At 48.5% G+C, this 17,578-nt stretch overlaps 2 protein-coding genes across 6 annotated transcripts in view; both read left to right on the plus strand.

Annotated features, from left to right (window-relative positions):
• Nucleotides 1-8,569, plus strand: part of ZFP91 (ZFP91 zinc finger protein, atypical E3 ubiquitin ligase) — a 35,678-nt gene extending 27,109 nt beyond the window's left edge. For both annotated transcript variants that reach the window (XM_043914080.1, XM_043914081.1), the window contains exons 7-11: nucleotides 634-684; nucleotides 1,117-1,195; nucleotides 2,086-2,200; nucleotides 4,515-4,614; nucleotides 4,845-8,569. In XM_043914080.1, the coding sequence (XP_043770015.1) occupies nucleotides 634-684; nucleotides 1,117-1,195; nucleotides 2,086-2,200; nucleotides 4,515-4,614; nucleotides 4,845-5,355 (856 nt within the window). In that variant the 3' untranslated portion in view covers nucleotides 5,356-8,569. The remainder of the gene's footprint in view (nucleotides 1-633; nucleotides 685-1,116; nucleotides 1,196-2,085; nucleotides 2,201-4,514; nucleotides 4,615-4,844) is intronic.
• A 369-nt stretch (nucleotides 8,570-8,938) lies between these two features.
• CNTF (ciliary neurotrophic factor) lies at nucleotides 8,939-13,442 on the plus strand. Of its 4 annotated transcripts, XM_043914086.1 has the most exons (4): nucleotides 8,939-10,395; nucleotides 11,614-12,803; nucleotides 12,866-13,069; nucleotides 13,122-13,442. In XM_043914086.1, exons 1-2 carry the CDS (start codon nucleotides 10,282-10,284, stop codon nucleotides 12,097-12,099), a joined length of 600 nt encoding a protein of 199 aa, XP_043770021.1. In that variant the 5' UTR covers nucleotides 8,939-10,281; the 3' UTR covers nucleotides 12,100-12,803; nucleotides 12,866-13,069; nucleotides 13,122-13,442. The 4 variants fall into 4 exon arrangements, with proteins under 4 accessions (XP_043770021.1, XP_043770017.1, XP_043770018.1 ...); XM_043914082.1 differs by having other exon boundaries at nucleotides 12,866-13,442; XM_043914083.1 differs by having other exon boundaries at nucleotides 11,614-12,753; nucleotides 12,880-13,442.
• The last annotated feature ends 4,136 nt before the right edge of the window (nucleotides 13,443-17,578 follow it).

Consider the following 17,578-nt stretch of genomic DNA (forward strand, 5'->3'; position numbering starts at 1 on the left):
CTACCGGAAATGGAAGCTTAACAGATTTTCAAGTCACTAGTGGAGAAAAGGGTAGGAGTGTGAGGAGAGATGTTGACAGGTATATATTGTTGTCTCCAGCAGCTGACAGTTTGATTGGAAAGACTTCTCTCAAAAGCTTGAAAAGTTTCATTCACAGCAGTCCTTAAAGATGTTCCATTGAGTATGGTAGGACAGTGGCTGTAGGGACACAGAGAGGAGAGTAAAGATAGCAAAAAAAATATGGCAAATAAGGCACATGATGTAATGACTTTGATCAGGTAAAAGCTCATGCCTAGCAGTTAGTTCCTGTTGCGGAGAGAGCTTTTTTTAAGTGTGTAGGCTTTTGTCTCTGTTACAAGGAGAATGTATCCTTTATAGTCTTAGGGCTTTTAGATAATAGACTAATTTCTTCTACTTTTTCAGTTAACTTGTGGTGCGGTCTTATTTATAAGTAAAGTTGCTTCAGAGTGAAATCTGTGGTTTTGCTGGATTTGTCTTTGGCTTTATGTATTCTGGGTTACCCGTCGTTTCTGCCACCAGCTTTTTGGTCTTGAGTGTACGTCCTCAGTTAATCTTTACCGTATAAGCTTCAGTCTGGACTGTGTGGACAGTAACTTTGTTCTTTAATTACAGGAGAGGAAGAAGGCGAAAAGATGACAAAAGCCCACGATTACCCAAAAGGAGGTGAGTAATTTATAGCCCTGCAGGGTTGTGCTTGCTTTCTGGTGGTGGGCCCTTCACTTATACCTTAAGCCCTTATGATTATCCTGCGGGAATGACGAGTTAAGAGTTTCACAAGAGGAGCTCCATTGGTGTCCTTGATGCAGAGCTACTATGTTTTAATTTCCATTGCAGGATCTTAAAATTTCTAAAAAATTTAACACTTCTTTGCCTTTGGGGGATTACTGGTTTATTTTGTGCTCTTTTAAAAAAACTAAACATTTGGCAGTTTCTGGTTATTTCTAACAAATTCTGTGCAAGCCATAAACTAGTAAAAAAGATTTTAATTCTTCATACTATAGAATAGCTCTTCCCTGTGGTGCAGTTGGAGTTAAAGGCCAGTGTGCATACTGCCTCCCTGCTGTTGCTGACTTTTCTCTTCCGTGTTGTTACTAGGAAGAAGCCCCCCATCCAGTACGTCCGCTGTGAGATGGAAGGCTGCGGGACCGTCCTTGCTCACCCACGCTACCTGCAGGTTGGTGGGGCTGTTCTGGAGGAGGCGGGCTCGCGGGCGCGTCCCGTCACTAGTTCTCGTGCTCACTGAAACTTTCTAGTTTGTGACCTGGTGTAGGATCCATTGTTACATATGTAATGTCAACGACAGTCATTTATTAAACATCAAATTACTTCAGTTGGGCTCTTGTTGTTTTAAGTGATTAAGAACCTGAACGTAAATGTTTCCTTGGAATCTTGGGATATTCCAGTGTTTCTCATGGTGTGAATGCATCTGATATAATAGATGATTGTGTGATAACACACCAAGTCACAGTTTAAAAGGTTTTGTTTTTAGCGATTATTAAATAATAAGGTTAACAACTAAAACCTATGATTTCTTGATTACTATTTTGAATAAATTTTTAGTCTGAGGTTTTTAAGTGAGTAGATTTTTTTTTTTTTTAAATGAGAAAGGATACAGCTTGTTTTTAGGTCTGGCAGAAGACATGAAATATTAATTACTAAAGCTTAAGAAGTGTTTGATCTTTAACAGCAAGTATAACATGCGACTCAGGCCTTCCGCCCTGATTCTGGTTCTGTTATAATAATGATGGCTATGATTCTTTGGTCATGTACCATTTGCTTCACTAAGCACTGCATAATACACGATCTCTATCCCCACAACAGTCTGACACAGTTAGCGTCATCTCCGTGTTACAGGTGAGAACTGAAGCTCGCAGTGTTGAAGTGTGTCTCCCAGGATCACACTGCTCGCGAGCGACAGGGCCAGGAGGTTAAGCAGTTATGACGGTGCTCCCTGTTGACATACAGGGGGTTTGGTTTCCTTCAGTACTTTGACTTTGCAGAGGAATGAGCTTAGCTTTCTGGAAGCCGTCATTTTTATGTCTTCACTTTGTTTTATTGCTTTAGCACCACATTAAATACCAGCATTTGCTGAAGAAGAAATATGTCTGTCCCCATCCGTCCTGTGGACGACTCTTCAGGCTCCAGAAGCAACTTCTTCGACATGCCAAACATCATACAGGTACTTTCTTAAAATGTTTATCAAGTAGCTAAATGCACTGTTAAGTGTAATTTGGTAACTATTCTTTTCTAAACTATCCATCCATTATACCAAGTTTGTTTATAGTACTCTTTGTTTTATAGCCAAGAAACCAGAGGCTGAGCAACATTAGGTAACTTGGCAGTGGTTATTCAGCTAGTTTTCAGCATAAAACAATAATAATTTTGGGGGTGATTTCTAATTCTGCTTGAATTAGATGGATACTTGTAGTAACTACCTGGACGAGATGAGGAGTGTGTAGAGGAAGCCTTGATGGTAAGGAGGCTTGCTCACAGTTTATATTGCCTGCTAAAAGTCTCCCGAGACTTCCGCTGCTGTTGGAGTCACAGAGGCGAGCTGGCGAGCCCGCATGTAACCTGTGGGGCTTCCCAGGTGGCTCAGCACGGGAGGCGCAGGAGGCACGGGCTCAATATCTGGGTCAGGGGGATCCGCTGGAGCAGGCACTGGCAGCCCATTGCAGTGTTCTTGCTTGGAAAATCTCACAGACAGAGGATCCTGGCAGACTACAGCCTGTGGGGTCATGAGGAGACTGGGCACGCACATGACCTCTACCGTAGGAGCTGTTGACTGGAAAAGAGAGATTGAATGCCTTTGTGGTACCTGTTATCAAGTGAGTTCAGACAGCGTTCATTTTCAGCCGCTGGACAGTTTGGTGCAGCTCATGGGGACGGATTGGGCTGGGCAGGGTCAGTGAGGACACCAGTGACGCTGCACCGTTACCCGGCGGAACGCCGTGATGGTCACGTGCCGAGTCCTGCTCAGAGCCGGGCACCTCGCAGCCTCAGCCCTGGGCTTCAGCCTGAGCTCTGCTCACTCCAAGGCTGCAGGCTGCATTCCGCTGGGTCTCTTCAGTGAGCGTGCCGTTTGCACTGTTTCTCTACAGGAGCTGCCATTTCTCTGCTGCTTCTCCCTATTACACTGCCTCATTCTCTAGAATATAGTTTCTGACAACCAGTTTAGACTACTTCAGGTAGATTTTATAAGCCAACTATGACAAACAGTGCTTTAGAAATTAAGTCCATTCCAAATACTTGTATTTAGTTAATAGAATTTTATGATGTCAGTGTTAGAGAGTTTTACTTTTCCAAATAAGTGTGAATTGACGTCCTTTGAAAATATAATTTCCGTAAGTATGTGAAACGCTCCACATGTGTCCGTCATGCTCCCATGGAGCTGGGAATGTGGCCCAGACCTGAGAGATGGTAAGCCTTCTCCCTGGGTTAGGAGTGTGCCTTTCAGACCGTACTGTTCATGAGGAATGCAGACGGACAGGCCTGGCGTCGTGAGCTCCCCGCTAGAGGTGGCGCGTCTCAGGCCCCGCCTAGACCTGCGTTTGCCTCCGAGTCTCCTAGGGCCCCTAGCTGCTGCCGTGCATTCAGGTGGGAGAGACATGGCTCTTCTCCCACACTTGCTTTTAGAACTGTTTGGGATGGAGGGTAGGATTACATGGATGTTGTTTGCCTCTTGTGTTTTCACTGTGTTTCTAGTCATTTTAAGTGAAAGGCATACGAAGAGTGTAGTGGCCATTTGTTCAACAAGTATACATTGAGCATCTGTTGGTCCAGTTGGTGAAGAAGAAAATAAGTCCAGGGCTCCTTTGCCCTGTAGGGCTTTTTGAGAGAAGTTTAAATTGTTTATCTTGGGTAACTTTTTTTTTTGAAACCTGAAACAAGATGTGAGTACCACTTTGTATATGGATCAGTTTTCTTTAGGTGACGTCACATTCTTGTTTTAATGTTGTTGGTTGAATGCCAGCTTCTTTGTATGTAACCGTTCAGCTTTCACAATCTGAGAAAAAGCTGTTTTAACAATAAAAGCTATGAGAAATATAATTGTTTACTTGCTAAGCAATTTATCCTGCATCTGACTTACTGGTAAAACTGAGATTAGGATTCCAGTTCTCATATTTCTCTCTAGCTGTGTTTTTTATTTTTTTTAATGTAAACAGGTTCTTACGTTAATGACTAGACTGAAAAACAAAAGATTAAAATGACACTTTGCTTTTCTGGGTGTGCTCTGCAGTCTGTGCGGGATTTTAGTTGCTCCACCAGGAACTGCTCTTGGCCAAGAAACTGTGGAGTCCTAAACCACTGGACTGCCGGGGAATTCCCTTGTGCTGTTTATTTTTAAGTTTCGGTTATCCAGAGTGCTTATATTCTACATTGCTTTTACTCTAAATTCACCTGCCTGATTATCTGCTTGCTTTTTGTAAGCTAGGAAAAAATACTTAAGAGGGATCTAAATGGAACACCAACTAATCACATGTTTTTCTTAGATCAAAGAGATTATATCTGTGAATATTGTGCTCGAGCCTTCAAGAGTTCCCACAACCTGGCAGTGCATCGGATGATTCACACCGGCGAGAAGCCGCTCCAGTGAGTGCTCGTTCCTGGGGCACCCAGGAGAGGCGGGCCCAGTGCCTCTCTTGGGGCTCCAGCCCGCGGCGCGTGGCTTTTCCGCAGCGTGAGGGCGGGCGTGACTGGCGGGGCTAGCGCCCAGGGACCTGATTTGATGACTGAGTTGTCTGTAATGCGACCCTGACCCTGGGTGAGAGGGCGCTTCCTCTCTGTCTTTGATCAGCTGTTTCCTTTCTCCCTCTCCTTAGATGCGAGATCTGTGGATTCACTTGTCGGCAAAAGGCGTCCCTTAACTGGCACATGAAGAAACACGACGCAGACTCCTTCTACCAGTTTTCCTGCAACATCTGCGGCAAGAAGTTTGAGAAGAAGGACAGCGTGGTGGCGCACAAGGCCAAGAGCCACCCCGAGGTGCTGATCGCCGAGGCCCTGGCCGCCAACGCTGGCGCGCTCATCACCAGCACAGACATGCTGGGCGCCGGCCCCGAGGCCCTGGGCCCGCCCGCCGCCGGCCAGGGCCTGCCGCTGCTGCCCGGGCCCCTGGGCGCCCCCGCCCCCGGGGACTGCCTGCTGCTGGAAGCCGAGGGCGTGTCCAAGGCCTTCTGCGGCGGGCCCGAGCGGGTGAGCCTGGTGGCCGACGGCAAGCTCTTCGTGGGCGGCGGGGGCGGCGCGGGCGCGGACGGGCTGGTCATGAACTCGGACATCCTCGGTGCTACCGCAGAGGTCCTGATCGAGGACTCGGACTCTGCGGGGCCGTAGCCAGGGGCGGACCGGGCGCTGGGACGGCTCAGACTTTGTATTTAAAAGACAAAAAGGACAAAAAAAATTTAAAGCATTTAAAAATCTAGTGAAATAACTGAAGGGCCTGCTCTTTCCATTGGGTCACAGCACACACACACCCACACACACACACATCCCCTCTTCTCCCTCTGTCGTCCCCTTTATAAAATTGACGTTGCCTTTCCCAGAAAGCTCGACAAAGAAGCCGCTGCAGCAGCTCTTAAAGGAAGGGTTCTTTTTAAACTCATTTTCAACCAAGCAGACTTCCTGCTCATCAGCAGACCCCCTGCCCCTTTCACCCTGTTACTTCGATGTGCTCTGGATCAGCTTTTAACTCTTAATAATACACTGATATCCTCTCAACCCCTTCTGCTTTCCCGCTGCCCCGTGGTTCTGGCTTCTACCCTTGCAGCACATGTATCTTCCAAGGATCACATACTTCTCATCTCCGGAGGCTGGCAGCTTGACTTGGCACTTTAGGGCCCCTGAGCAGCGTGAGCTGTTAAAACAGCACACATCTCTCACCCGCTCTCCCTCCACTCCCTCCGGGTGAAGGAAGGCAGGCAGGCTGCGTGGGGACCACCTCCCTCCTCTTGACCTGCTCCGCCTTCCTCGCCCGCCCCCAGCTCCTCCGTAAGGTTTTCAGTGGTGCTCACTCGTTTGCAAGCAGGCTCCCGGCCAGGAGGGGCCGCCAGCCGCGTGGCCTCTGACCGTAGACAGGGCTCTATCGGTGAGAAGCCCCAGACTGGTGACAGAATTTGCACTTTGAACATGTGTGTTTTTGTGTTGTGGAACCTGAGATTCCTTATTTATTAACGGAAAGTCGGATTTTTTTTTTTTTTTTTTGTCTTTGTTGCTATATTTTGTGGGGCTGGGCAAGATTACATTATTCTGACGTGGGGTCCTTTGCATAAGAGGTACTTGTAGAAGGCAAGATAGAGGGTTGAAGAAGCACAGCCAGCCCCTGAAATCATAGCGTTCCAGTGGCCTTTCCAAAAAGCTGGTCCTCAGCACTAACAGAATCACTACAGTGCTTTTCTGGAAGCCTCTTCAGGGAAGGACGGTGGGGGTGTGGTAACTAGCACTGTTTGAGCTTGCAGAGCATCGAGGTTCAGGAATTTTGAGGGGGTGAAGGAGGTTATTCAGGGTCTGAACTACAGATGCAAGGTTTTCTCTTGAGAATTCTTCATTTGCTTTTTTGTCCCCGTCATTTCTCTGTACGTACCCTCTGTAGCCCAGCTCTGGCCCCTCTGTGTTTGCTTTGTTTCATCATGGGTTCGTCCCAGCTCCCAGCTGGTGAAGGGCACTGCCATCAGAGAAGGAATCGTCTGAGTCAGACGGTTTTAAGTCAAAGGAAATCGTTCTGTTCTGCTTCCCTTGTAATAACACTTCAGAAGAAGACAGTCTTCAGCACAGTTAATAACCTGTACAGTGCTTTGGCTTTCACCTGAAATTCCAGGAATTACCATTGCCCTTGAGGTAGGGATTTTCATGGGCTGGATTGCTTACTGCTGTCCATGGGAGAGTGACAGTTTTGTTCAACTTCATAACTTTCAGAAGACTAAAAACCTACTTTGGCTCATTTTTAGAGAACCGGAAGGGCAGTTTCTATCTTACATACCTCAGAAACTGGAATTAAAGGCTTGCCCTGTTCATTGTTAGAGATGTGTAACAGCTGTTAGAAAGAATGGAGCTTTGCTGAGAACAGAATAAGGAACAGCTTGTTTTTCACAAACACTAAAACTACAAAGTTTATCAGTTTTTCTCTCTCATTCCCCACCCCCCCAAAAAAGAAGGGTAACAAAATGTCATCTCTGAAAGAGGCTGGCTGTCCACCCACTGGTGTGAGTGTTGGAATGCCGGGGGGCAGTCTGCAGTGAGAGTCTTAGGTTTGTGTTCCCTGTGGAGGCTTAGCCGTCGCCTGCAGGGCGGGGCAGAGAGAGGAGTGAGGATGGGAGGAATACGGGATGTGCTTTCCTGGCCACACTGAGGACTTGGAGTTGACGTTGGTGTGTTGAGTAGATGTGGGACTACTATAAGATTAATCGGATGGGCCTACAACGAAGTTCTTTTCCCGTATAAGTCCGTTGGTTCACTAGCAGGCGTCCATACCCGACACTTCTTGTCAGTGTCACGTTTATTTGCAGCAGTTAGCCATCGAATGTTTTAGCCACCTACACAAAAGCAAGCTGCATTTTTAAAAGAAAACTTGAAGACAGAGGGAAAATATTTTCTTCCCTTTATCACACTCCTCCCCACCAAAAGCAACTCATCAGTCCTCATGATTTCAAGCTCCCCTTTTCACTCTTCATAGCTACCATTTGCCTGTAATTTGCTTCAATAAATTATTGTAGCAGATTCCGGTGAATTTTCAGGTATTTTTCATGGATTTAGTTTTTTTTTCCCCCCCTTTTGAGAAAGGAATGCCAGCAAAGGAAGGAGGTGTTTTAAGTAAACTGTCACCAGTTTCTCTTCCCTTTAACTTTCTGCTCCTCAGATATCTATATCACTGTCCTTCTAAGGAATTCAGTCTTAACATTCTCCATTTCCTACTCTTAATCAAGTTCTGCTACATTTTAATACCTTCTTCCCACAGCACGTTCTCCATCTTGGGCGGTTCTGGATTCTGAAAACAGGCGATGTTTCTCCAAGGCGTGCTTTCCCCTTGCCTGTGGTTGCCCGGGGTTATTTTGCATAATTGAGACTTAATATGTTTCAGAGAATTTAGATAAACACTGGCCAGGATGACTGGGAGTGAAAAATAGATACATTAAAGTATGGAAAAGCACCCACATAGAGCACTTGAACCTCCTTAGAACCTGTTTGGAGAAAAAATACAGAGTGTACTAAACCTCACTAAGGTTATTATGGTCAGGCTGTTTGAAGCACCATCTTTCCCTCCTGCCTTTTTCCCACCTTCCAATGTACTCAAGAAAATTGAAAAATTGTAATGAATCAATTTAAAATATTTTATTTCCTAAAAGCCTTTTTTGCCTGTTGTAATATGCAGGACCCTTCTCCTTTGATGGGAGAGAGACAGGTAGTTACCTGAATCTAGGTCGAAAAGGTTATGTAAAAAGAAATTATAATAAAAGGGATACTCTGCTTTTCAAATCCTTGTTTTCTCTTAATCTAGCTAAGGCATATCCAAAATAAAATGTAAAGAAGAAAAATAAAAATTGTCTTCATGGAAGCAACTGGTCTTCCTTGGTTGTACTGAGTTATAGTTACGCTGGGGTGAAATGATGGATGCTGCTTGGTCAGAAAACCAGGTGCCCTCAGAGCAGCTTTATGTGGCAGAAACTGGTGTTTGCACTTGCTGAGAATCAGGCAGTTAACTTTTGACTGTTTAGTTCTTGATTTCTAACACTGAGATGCCATTCTGATCATTTGGCAGGGTTGGAAATCCTTTCCATGTCTCGACGATCTGGAAAGGGTGGGCATCTTAATGTGGTAACGGAAGCTATGGGGTTAATTTCACTCTGATAATGACAAAACCCTGATAGCATTTAATATCGGTGCTTCTTCACAAAACTCAATGTCCATGAAAGTAGAGAGTTAAAGAAAAGATAGACTCCTGCTGCCTTCCTTAAAGGCCTGCTGTGTCAGCCACCCCCGCCCATTTCTTCACCCCTACGTCCCTCGATCATTGTGGGAATTTTCCCCTGAGAAGGCATGGGTTTTAGTTCACAGGTGGTGTCTGTGATAAAATAGTGAGAGCTGCTTGATTCATTTGGGGATGAAACATGCGACTCTTAACCCAGTTGGCATCACCCTCGAACCTACAGTTAACACGCGCTTGAACGACGCTGTAGGCACTTTGAAATGCTGCCGTTGCTTTGCAGTCCAGCTCACTCTCTTACTTTGTGAAGAAGCAGTGTGGTTGGTATCACTGGGATAAGGAAGGAGAAGAAAAGCCTGCTGTCACTTGAGTGAGGCTGCCTCAAATGTCAGCAAGTCAGGGTTGGGCGTTTCCTCCGCTTTGGAAGAGAACAGGCCTAAACAGTCCCTGCCTCGTCCTGGAAGCTACAAGGGAGGCACCATGATTGCGATGATAGAGATGCCCCCTTAGCTGACTTGTAATCAAGTGCAAATTCAGTTTCAAACACAGCAAAAGGATGGGAGTGGGGGAAAGTGCTGTATTTTTTACAGGATCTATCTCATGTAAACTTTGTGTCTTGAACAGAATATGAACCCCACCCAAAGAATGAAATTGGAAAGTCACTGGGAGAAACAGCTGTAGAATCAAAGACCTATATTTAAATTTTGAACCTAGTTACTGGGTTTTGTGCACATTAAGTAACTTCTTTAAGCCTGCATTTCATATACAAATTGAAGAAAACTATTTATCTTGTAGAATTATTCTAAAGATCAAATAAAGGCCTTGAAGCAGTTAACAGTGTCTGGCCCAGGGTAGATGCTTAACGAATGGCAGCCGTATCAGGAATAATAACAGTATTATTGTGTACCAGGCCAGAGACGAGAGAGAAGGGCCCGGGGAGCACAGGGCAGGTGGTAGCAAGAGGAACCGATGGTACGTGTGTGTGAGATAGGTTGCGTTAGGCAGGGGCGTCCTGAGAGGGAGTGTGACAGCGACCTTGTTGCTAAGTGCAAAAGCAAAACAATGGCGTGCAAACAAGTACCCAAGGCACAGAGGAGGAGAGGGATGGAGGCAGACGCTGCAGGACAAAAAGCTGATTGAAAAGGGGCCTTTGATTCCACAGGCGCAAAAATCCACAGCCAGGAATTCGCCGCCACCTCTGAGTCAGGCTGGGGGTGGGGGTGCACAGTCCCGTTAGGAGAGAGATGCCCAGTGCGTTTGGCCTGAGAGGCACATTTCTGACTGGGACCAGTGTAGACAGACCCAGCTCCCCCGCTTGCTGGGCCCGGCCGCTGAGTTAGGGGATGGCTTCTGCGGAGCATTCACTGCTCCCCCCTCGCCGCCGGGACCTGTGTAGCCGCTCCATCTGGCTAGCACGGAAGATCCGTTCAGACCTGACTGCTCTGGTGGACTCTTACGTAAGTTGCCGACCTTGCTGGTGTCTATTTTCACTTCTCTTCTGACCCCACCCTTCACCGTCATATTTCTGCCCTCTTACCGGTTCAAAAGCCCTAATTGTGCAGTCATTTTATACACTGGGCACCTGTCGTTTGACATGGCCCTTTCCCTAAAGAAAAGTCCTAAGACCTTTTTTTCTATACGCTATTTAGGAAACATGTTCTTTAAATAAGGAAGCCGTACTTGGGGTTCTAGGTAGAATTGTCTGTATGTTTTGGAGGCTGTTCCTAGTTTGAATATCTGTCTCAATTCTGGCAGAGTAGATGAACCATGAGCCCTCCCAAGTTTGGTTCTTCATATATATATGTTGTTCTGACCTTTTTAACTACATAAACAAAAGTCTGAGTGAGGTGTATAGAACTGGGTGAAGAGCAGCATAAACCAACCAGTTTTTCCTATTATAGTATTAGGACCCTATACAGTCAGAACTGTTTGTGTGTCTAAATAGAAAGGTCACTTATAAAAAAAAAAAGTCTCCTGGAAGAATCCCTGGGGAACTGGGCAAGTGTCCGATTCTTAAGGAGCTAACCATGGAGTTAGGTATGTTTCTGTAGGAGGATTCCTGTCATTCCCCTGCTGTGGGAACACTGCAGGCTCCCGTGGAAAGTTCTGAATTTAGGTTCTTGGAGGGCTGGTTTATCTTCCTAAAGCCCCAGCGTTCAGAAATCAGACTTTCAAATACAAATTAAATATATATATATATAGCTATTGACTTCTAATAAGTCCTCGCCAGTGAGAGTGGGCAGTGGAGAGGGCCGTTAGAACAATTCCGTCAAGGCTGTGTTGTAGAGCTGCTTAGGGATGGCCAGTGTCTTTAGGTATATTTAAAATACTTAAACTCCAGTATGACTGTAAAATTCTAGGTGCCAGCAGAGAGTGTCAGGTGGGCAGGAAAAACTTCTGGACCAGGCAGTGGCTTTCAGCCTTTGGAACCTAGCAAAAGCTGCAGATTCTCGCAAGAAAAGTGAACAGATAGTCCAAGCGGTGTGTATAAATTCCGGGAGAATAGGGTCTTCCTAACGCCAGCCACGGATCCCAGAGGAAGAAGTCCTCTTTTAGAATATTTTCTTTACAGTCTGGACCCTTGGCCAGGGAAGTGAGTAGACTGCGCTTAGAGGTGAAGTGGGGACGGTGGCGTGACTGCGGAAGCGGTGACGTTTCTCTGTATCCTCGGCCAGATGAAGCACCAGGGGCTGAGCGGGAACGTGAACCTGGACGCCCTGGAAGGTGTGCCGACGGCCAGCTCCAGCAGATGGAGCGAGCTGACCGAGGCGGAGCGGCTGCAGGAGAACCTCCAGGCCTACCGCGCCTTCCACGGGATGTTGGCCCGGCTGCTGGAAGACCAGCGGGCGCACTTCACCCCAGCGGAAGACGACTTCCACCAGGCCATACACACCGTCCTCCTCCAGGTGGCGGCCTTCGCGTACCAGCTGGAAGAGCTGATGGCGCTGCTGGAGCACCGGGTGCCCCCCAGCGAGGCCGGCGGGCCGCCCCCTCTCGCCGGGGAGGCCGGGCTCTTTGAGAAGAAGCTGTGGGGCCTGAAGGTGCTGCGAGAGCTCTCTCAGTGGACGGTGAGGTCCGTGCATGACCTGCGGGCCATCTCTCGACAAAGTGGGGTCCCCGCACTCGGGGGCCATTCTGCCGCCAGGGGCAGGAGGACGTAGCGTACGCTCCCGCTCCCTCCCGCTCGCTTTCTCTCCTGACGGAAAGACTGTTGTTCTCCGAGGCCTCGGTTCCCCAGGAAAATGTAGTGGTTACGCTCCCGCTCCCTCTCCCTCGCTTTCTCTCCTGACGGAATAGACTCTGTTCTCCGAGGCCTCGGTTCCCCAGTCTTGGTTTTGAAAACCTCTAAAACCACAGGCATTTTCACAGGGTTGGAGATACGGACAGATGGGCATACAGCTTTATTCTGGGGTGCATGCGTGTGAGTGTGTGCGCATGCCATAAGGGAATGATGGGCATACAGATTTATTGTGGGGTGTGTGCGTGTGTGTGCGCGTACCATAAAGGAATGATGGACATACAGGTTTATTCTGGGGTGTGTGTGCACGCACGTGTGTGTGCCCGCAAGCGTGCCATAAAGGAATGATGGACATACAGGTTTATTCTGGGGTGCGTGCGTGTGTGTGCGCGTGTGCACGCGTGCCATAAAGGAATGATGGACATACAGGTTTATTCTGGGGTGAGTGCATGTGAGTGTGTGCACATGCCATAAGGGAATGATGGGCATACAGGTTTATTGTGGGGTGCGTGCGTGTGTGTGCGCGTACCATAAAGGAATGATGGACATACAGGTTTATTCTGGGAGGTGTGTGTGTGTGTGTGTGTGTGCACGCATGTGTGCCATAAAGGAATGATGGACATACAGGTTTATTCAGGGGGACGTGTGTGTGCGCGCGCGCGTACCATAAAGGAATGATGGACATACAGGTTTATTCTGGGAGGCGTGTGTGTGTGTGTGTGTGCACGCATGTGTGCCATAAAGGAATGATGGACATACAGGTTTATTCAGGGGGGCGTGTGTGTGCGCGCGCGCGTGCCATAAAGGAATGATGGACATACAGGTTTATTCTGGGGGGCGTGTGTGTGTGTGTGTGCACGCATGTGTGCCATAAAGGAATGATGGACATACAGGTTTATTCTGGGGGGCGTGGGTGTGTGCCATAAAGGAATGATGGACATACAGGTTTATTCTGGGTGTGTGTGTGCATGTGCCATAAAGGAATGATGGAAATACAGGTTTATTCGGGGGGGGGGGGGTGTGTGCACGCACGTGTGTGCGCGCGCGCGCAATAAAGGAACGCGGGCAGGAGCAAGGCCCCCCAGTGCAGTGCTCTCATCTCTCCTACCCACTCAACAGCCTCTGCAGGCGTGTCACAGCCTCACAGATAAATAGACTTTTTAACACCAGTCGTGGATGACTCTTCTGAGAAGACTGAAATAGTGAGTTAAAAATCATGGACTCTCGCCAGTTCAAACTCTCAGATAATAAAGATCGTGATTAACATGTGTTGAGTATCTACTGTATTGAAGCGCCCTGCCAGGGGTTTATGGGAATCATGATTTCCCACATGCTGCTGAGGGAAGCGGTGGTATTTCCATTTGGCAGATGAGAAGACAGGCTCGCAGAAATGGGTACAACTTGTTCAGGGTTACCCGCCTAGCAGATGGCACCCTGAATTTGGACCCAGGCGTTTCGCATCTTAAAGCCTGTGTGCCCTGCACTTTAGACGCCTGGTTACGGGCCTCTGTCACGGCTCCTCTTTGCCCCCGAGGGTTGGGAAGTGCGTCCGGGTACTCTATCCCCGGGGCTGAGAAAAGAGCCCCCAACTGTGTCCTGAGGGCGTGGAGGCGGCCCTAGCACTTGCTGCCGGAACTTGGAAGGAAGCGAGCCGTGGAGAGCCTCGGCGCGGCCCGCCCGCTTCTGGAAGCTGGCGCTGTGCGGGCATGCGCTGCGCCTTCAGGTGCCCGCTGATGCCCTGGAGTGCGGGCCTGGGCACAGCGCCCACCAGGTTGCCTCAGCCCGCTGCACTCCGCACCGCAGTGAGCGACAGGCCCGCAGCCCAGACCTCCCTGAGCGGCGCGTAGGGCGCTGCTCGGGTGAAAAAGTCCAAATCCTGCACCAGCCGCCCTCTGGCCTCAGTCACGCGGAGGGCGTGAGGCCCGCTCCGTTCCCCGTGGGCATGCAGAGCTTCTGAAGCCACGCAGCGCGGCCTTCCTACGTCTCAGTAAAGGGCACGGCTCTGCGCCTAATGTTCTTGGGAGGAACTCTGAAAGGCACCAACTAAAGGCGGGCGTTACAGGGAAAGGTCACTCAGGCCGGCTTATGAGCTAGCGGGGCAGGGGCATCAGAAGTTCCCGGGGCGTCATTCGCTTCACGGTGCCAATGGATGCGCGCGCAGGGTTGGGGGCTCAGATCACTTCGGTTTGCTCACTTGAGCCTTCTTTTCTTCCTAAAGGACCCCGAGTCAGCCAGGCCCGGCTGCCTGATGGGTCTGCGTCCCGCGCCCCGCGACCTCAGGGTGCACAGCGCTCGGACCAGGCTCCGTCAGACCGGGACTGGACTGCAGTCTGAGCTGCGTGTAAGGGGCACGCGGCTGAAGGCAGGCAGGGGCGGGCAGAAAGGCTTCCCGAGGAGGCAGGGGTCCAGCGTGTCTCAGGGGCGGGATGAGGAACAGAAAAACCTTGAGAAGAACCAGGGACGAGTGGCCTTACTCGAAGAAAATGAGGCGACAACACACAGTTGGGTCCGGTCACCACTGGAAGTTTATTGCTGTGTTTGTAACGTTGGTCATGGCATGTATCACTTTGCAGTGAATGCATAGAGGAGTATTTCATTCAAGCTTTTCCTTGTTTAAATGGTTTCTTCTGCTTAAGAGCAGTACTTTGATAAAATACTTGCTTATGAATATGAAGTGCTTAGACTTATCTGTACAGTATATTAGGCTCTTTTGGTTTAATGAAGAATGATCTGACTGACATTTCTTTGTGAGAAGTACTGATTACACCTTTAAGGCCCCCAATCATTACAATTTTTTTAGAAAAGATTTTGTGTGTGTGTGTGGGTGGGGGGGTGGGGTGGCATTTTTAAAACCTTAATAGAATTTGTTACAATATTGCTTCTGTTTTAAGTTTCGGTTAGTTTGGCCAGGAGGCATGCGGGCTCTTACTTAGCTCCCCAGCCAGGGACGGAACCCTTGCTCCCCGCATCGGAAGGCAGAGTTCTAACCACTGGACTCAGAGGGACGTCGCTGTGCAATTTTTAGTGTATTTATTTTTCTGGATTCTTTGGGTCTTCTGCGGTGCCCAGGATCTCTGGTCTTCGTGGTGGCATGCAGGATCTTTAGGTGGGGCCTACGGAATCTCGTTCCCTGACCAGGGATCGAACCTGGGCCCCCTGCATCGGGAGCGAGGAGTCTTAGCCAGCGGACCCCCAGGGACGTACGTCCCTGCTGTGTGTTCATATTGAGCGGCCGTGGCAGGGCAGACGTGTAGGAGTTTCAGACGCCAGTGGAACATGGCTTCAGCTCTGCTGAGTCACACCTGAAGGAATTTTTATCTACCAGACGCACATTTGAAGTGGCAGCGGGTCCAGGAAAAGTGTAAGTACTAACTACTGGATGAGAGGAGGTAGAAAGATCAGGTCACAAAAGTTGCGTGTCTTCTGAGGGCATTCCGCGGCAGCATGCTAGGAGCTGTGTGCCGCTTTCTACTGCAGGAAACTTGCAATATGCCTCAAGAGAAATGTGGACAGACTTCTTAGAAAAGGATAAAGGGGAAACGAGCACTTGTGCATAATAACAAAGACATAAACGTGTGGATCTGAATGCATAGACATTGCATCATGCTTATCTGAAATAGATGAAACAGACTAAGTAAGGGACTGACAGTATTCCATACATTTATATGCTGCTGCCGCTGCTAAGTCGCTTCAGTCGTGTCCGACTCTGTGTGACCCCATAGACGGCAGCCCACCAGGCTCCCCCGTCCCTGGGATTCTCCAGGCAAGAACACTGGAGTGGGTTGCCATTTCCTTCTCCAGTGCATGAAAGTGAAAAGTGAAAGTGAAGTCGCTCAGTCCTGTCTGACTCTTCGAGACCCCATGGACTGCAGCCCACCAGGCTCCTCCGTCCATGGGATTTTCCAGGCAAGAGTACTGGGGTGGGGTGCCCGTGCCTTCTCCAATACATGTATATAATGCTACATATAGTAAGGTCTCTTTTAAATTTACTTTTAATTGGAGGGTAATTGCTCTGCAGCGTTGAGTTGGCTCTGCCATACGTCAGCATGAGTCAGCCACAGGCATGCGGACGTCCCCTCCCTCCTGAACACCCCCCCCCAGCCCACCCCTCTAGGTTCTCACAGAACACCAGGCTTAATAAGGTCTGAAAAGGTACAAATGTAGTTCCCAGCCCCGAACTCCTATTTTGTAAAGAGAACTGGGACTCCCTTGATGGTCCAGTGGTAAAGAATCTACCTTCCAACGCAGGGGACATGGGTTCGATCCCTGGTCAGGGAATTAGGATCCCACGTGCTGCCTGACACCCAAGCCTGCGTTCCACAGCCAGAGAAGCCTTCGCCCCGCAGTGAGGACCCAGCGCAGCAGAAATAAACAAACACCACCGTGGAGCAGTCCTCTCTGTGAGGACAGATTCCTGAACCTGTCCAGGAACTGCATGGATGAGAGTTGGAAAATTCTTCATGCATTGATTTCCGAAGGTGATTTGGAAGAAGACTCGAAAATGAGCACAAACTGAAAGTCCACGCCTGGAAGAAAATTGACGTTAAGACAGTCAGGTTTGAAGGAAGTGAGAGTTTTAATACAAATGGAAAGTGTGAGGTCACAGCCCTGGACTCACAGTTGTTTCAGGCGGCTGTGGATTCAAGCCCGATGGATGACTCATCATTGTGACCGCTGGTCAAAGAGGGACAGGACCGGTAAACAGCTGAACAGTCGTTTAGAAGAATTTCTGTCTGTGAACCCTCAGCTCTTGACGTCGCTGGACGCCTTCTCTTTCTTTTGGGTAAAATAGAAGTGCAGGAAGCAGGGGGATGAGAAAGGGATTGGTGGAGAGAAAAAGGGGGGAAAAGAAAGACGTGGATGTCACTCCAACTGATGAATCTGTGTGTGTCTGCGTGAGTGTTCCGGCCAGGGCATTGAAAAAAGGATGCTTTGGCCTCCTGCCTCTCATCCTGCCTCAGCTTCAAGCCTCAGACCCAAGAATCAGCCGTCCAAATGGCAGTACATTTAAAAGGTGAAAATGAGGGACTTCCCTGGTGGTCCAGTGGCTGAGTCCAAGCTCCAAGCTCAGGGGGCCTGGCTTTGACCCCCGGTCCTAGAATTAGATCCCACATGCTGCAACTAAAGCATCTGTGTGCCACAGTGAAGGCCAAAGATCCCGTGTGCCACACCTAACACCTGGCACGCCAAATAAATATTTTTTAAAAATGAAAATGATAAAAAAAAAGTCATCATTTCATTAGAAGCTTCTATAGAATTCTAAGGTCTACAGATAAAAACGATAAAAATATAATTTGATATTTTGATGAAATACATGTGGGGTGTGAGATATGAAAATCCACACGCATGCGGTTCTTAAAATATCCTATTTTGATCAGTCTATTTTGGCAGATGGATGCAAA

Source organism: Cervus elaphus, chromosome 1 (assembly GCF_910594005.1).
Source record: "Cervus elaphus chromosome 1, mCerEla1.1, whole genome shotgun sequence".
NCBI lineage: Eukaryota > Metazoa > Chordata > Mammalia > Artiodactyla > Cervidae > Cervus > Cervus elaphus.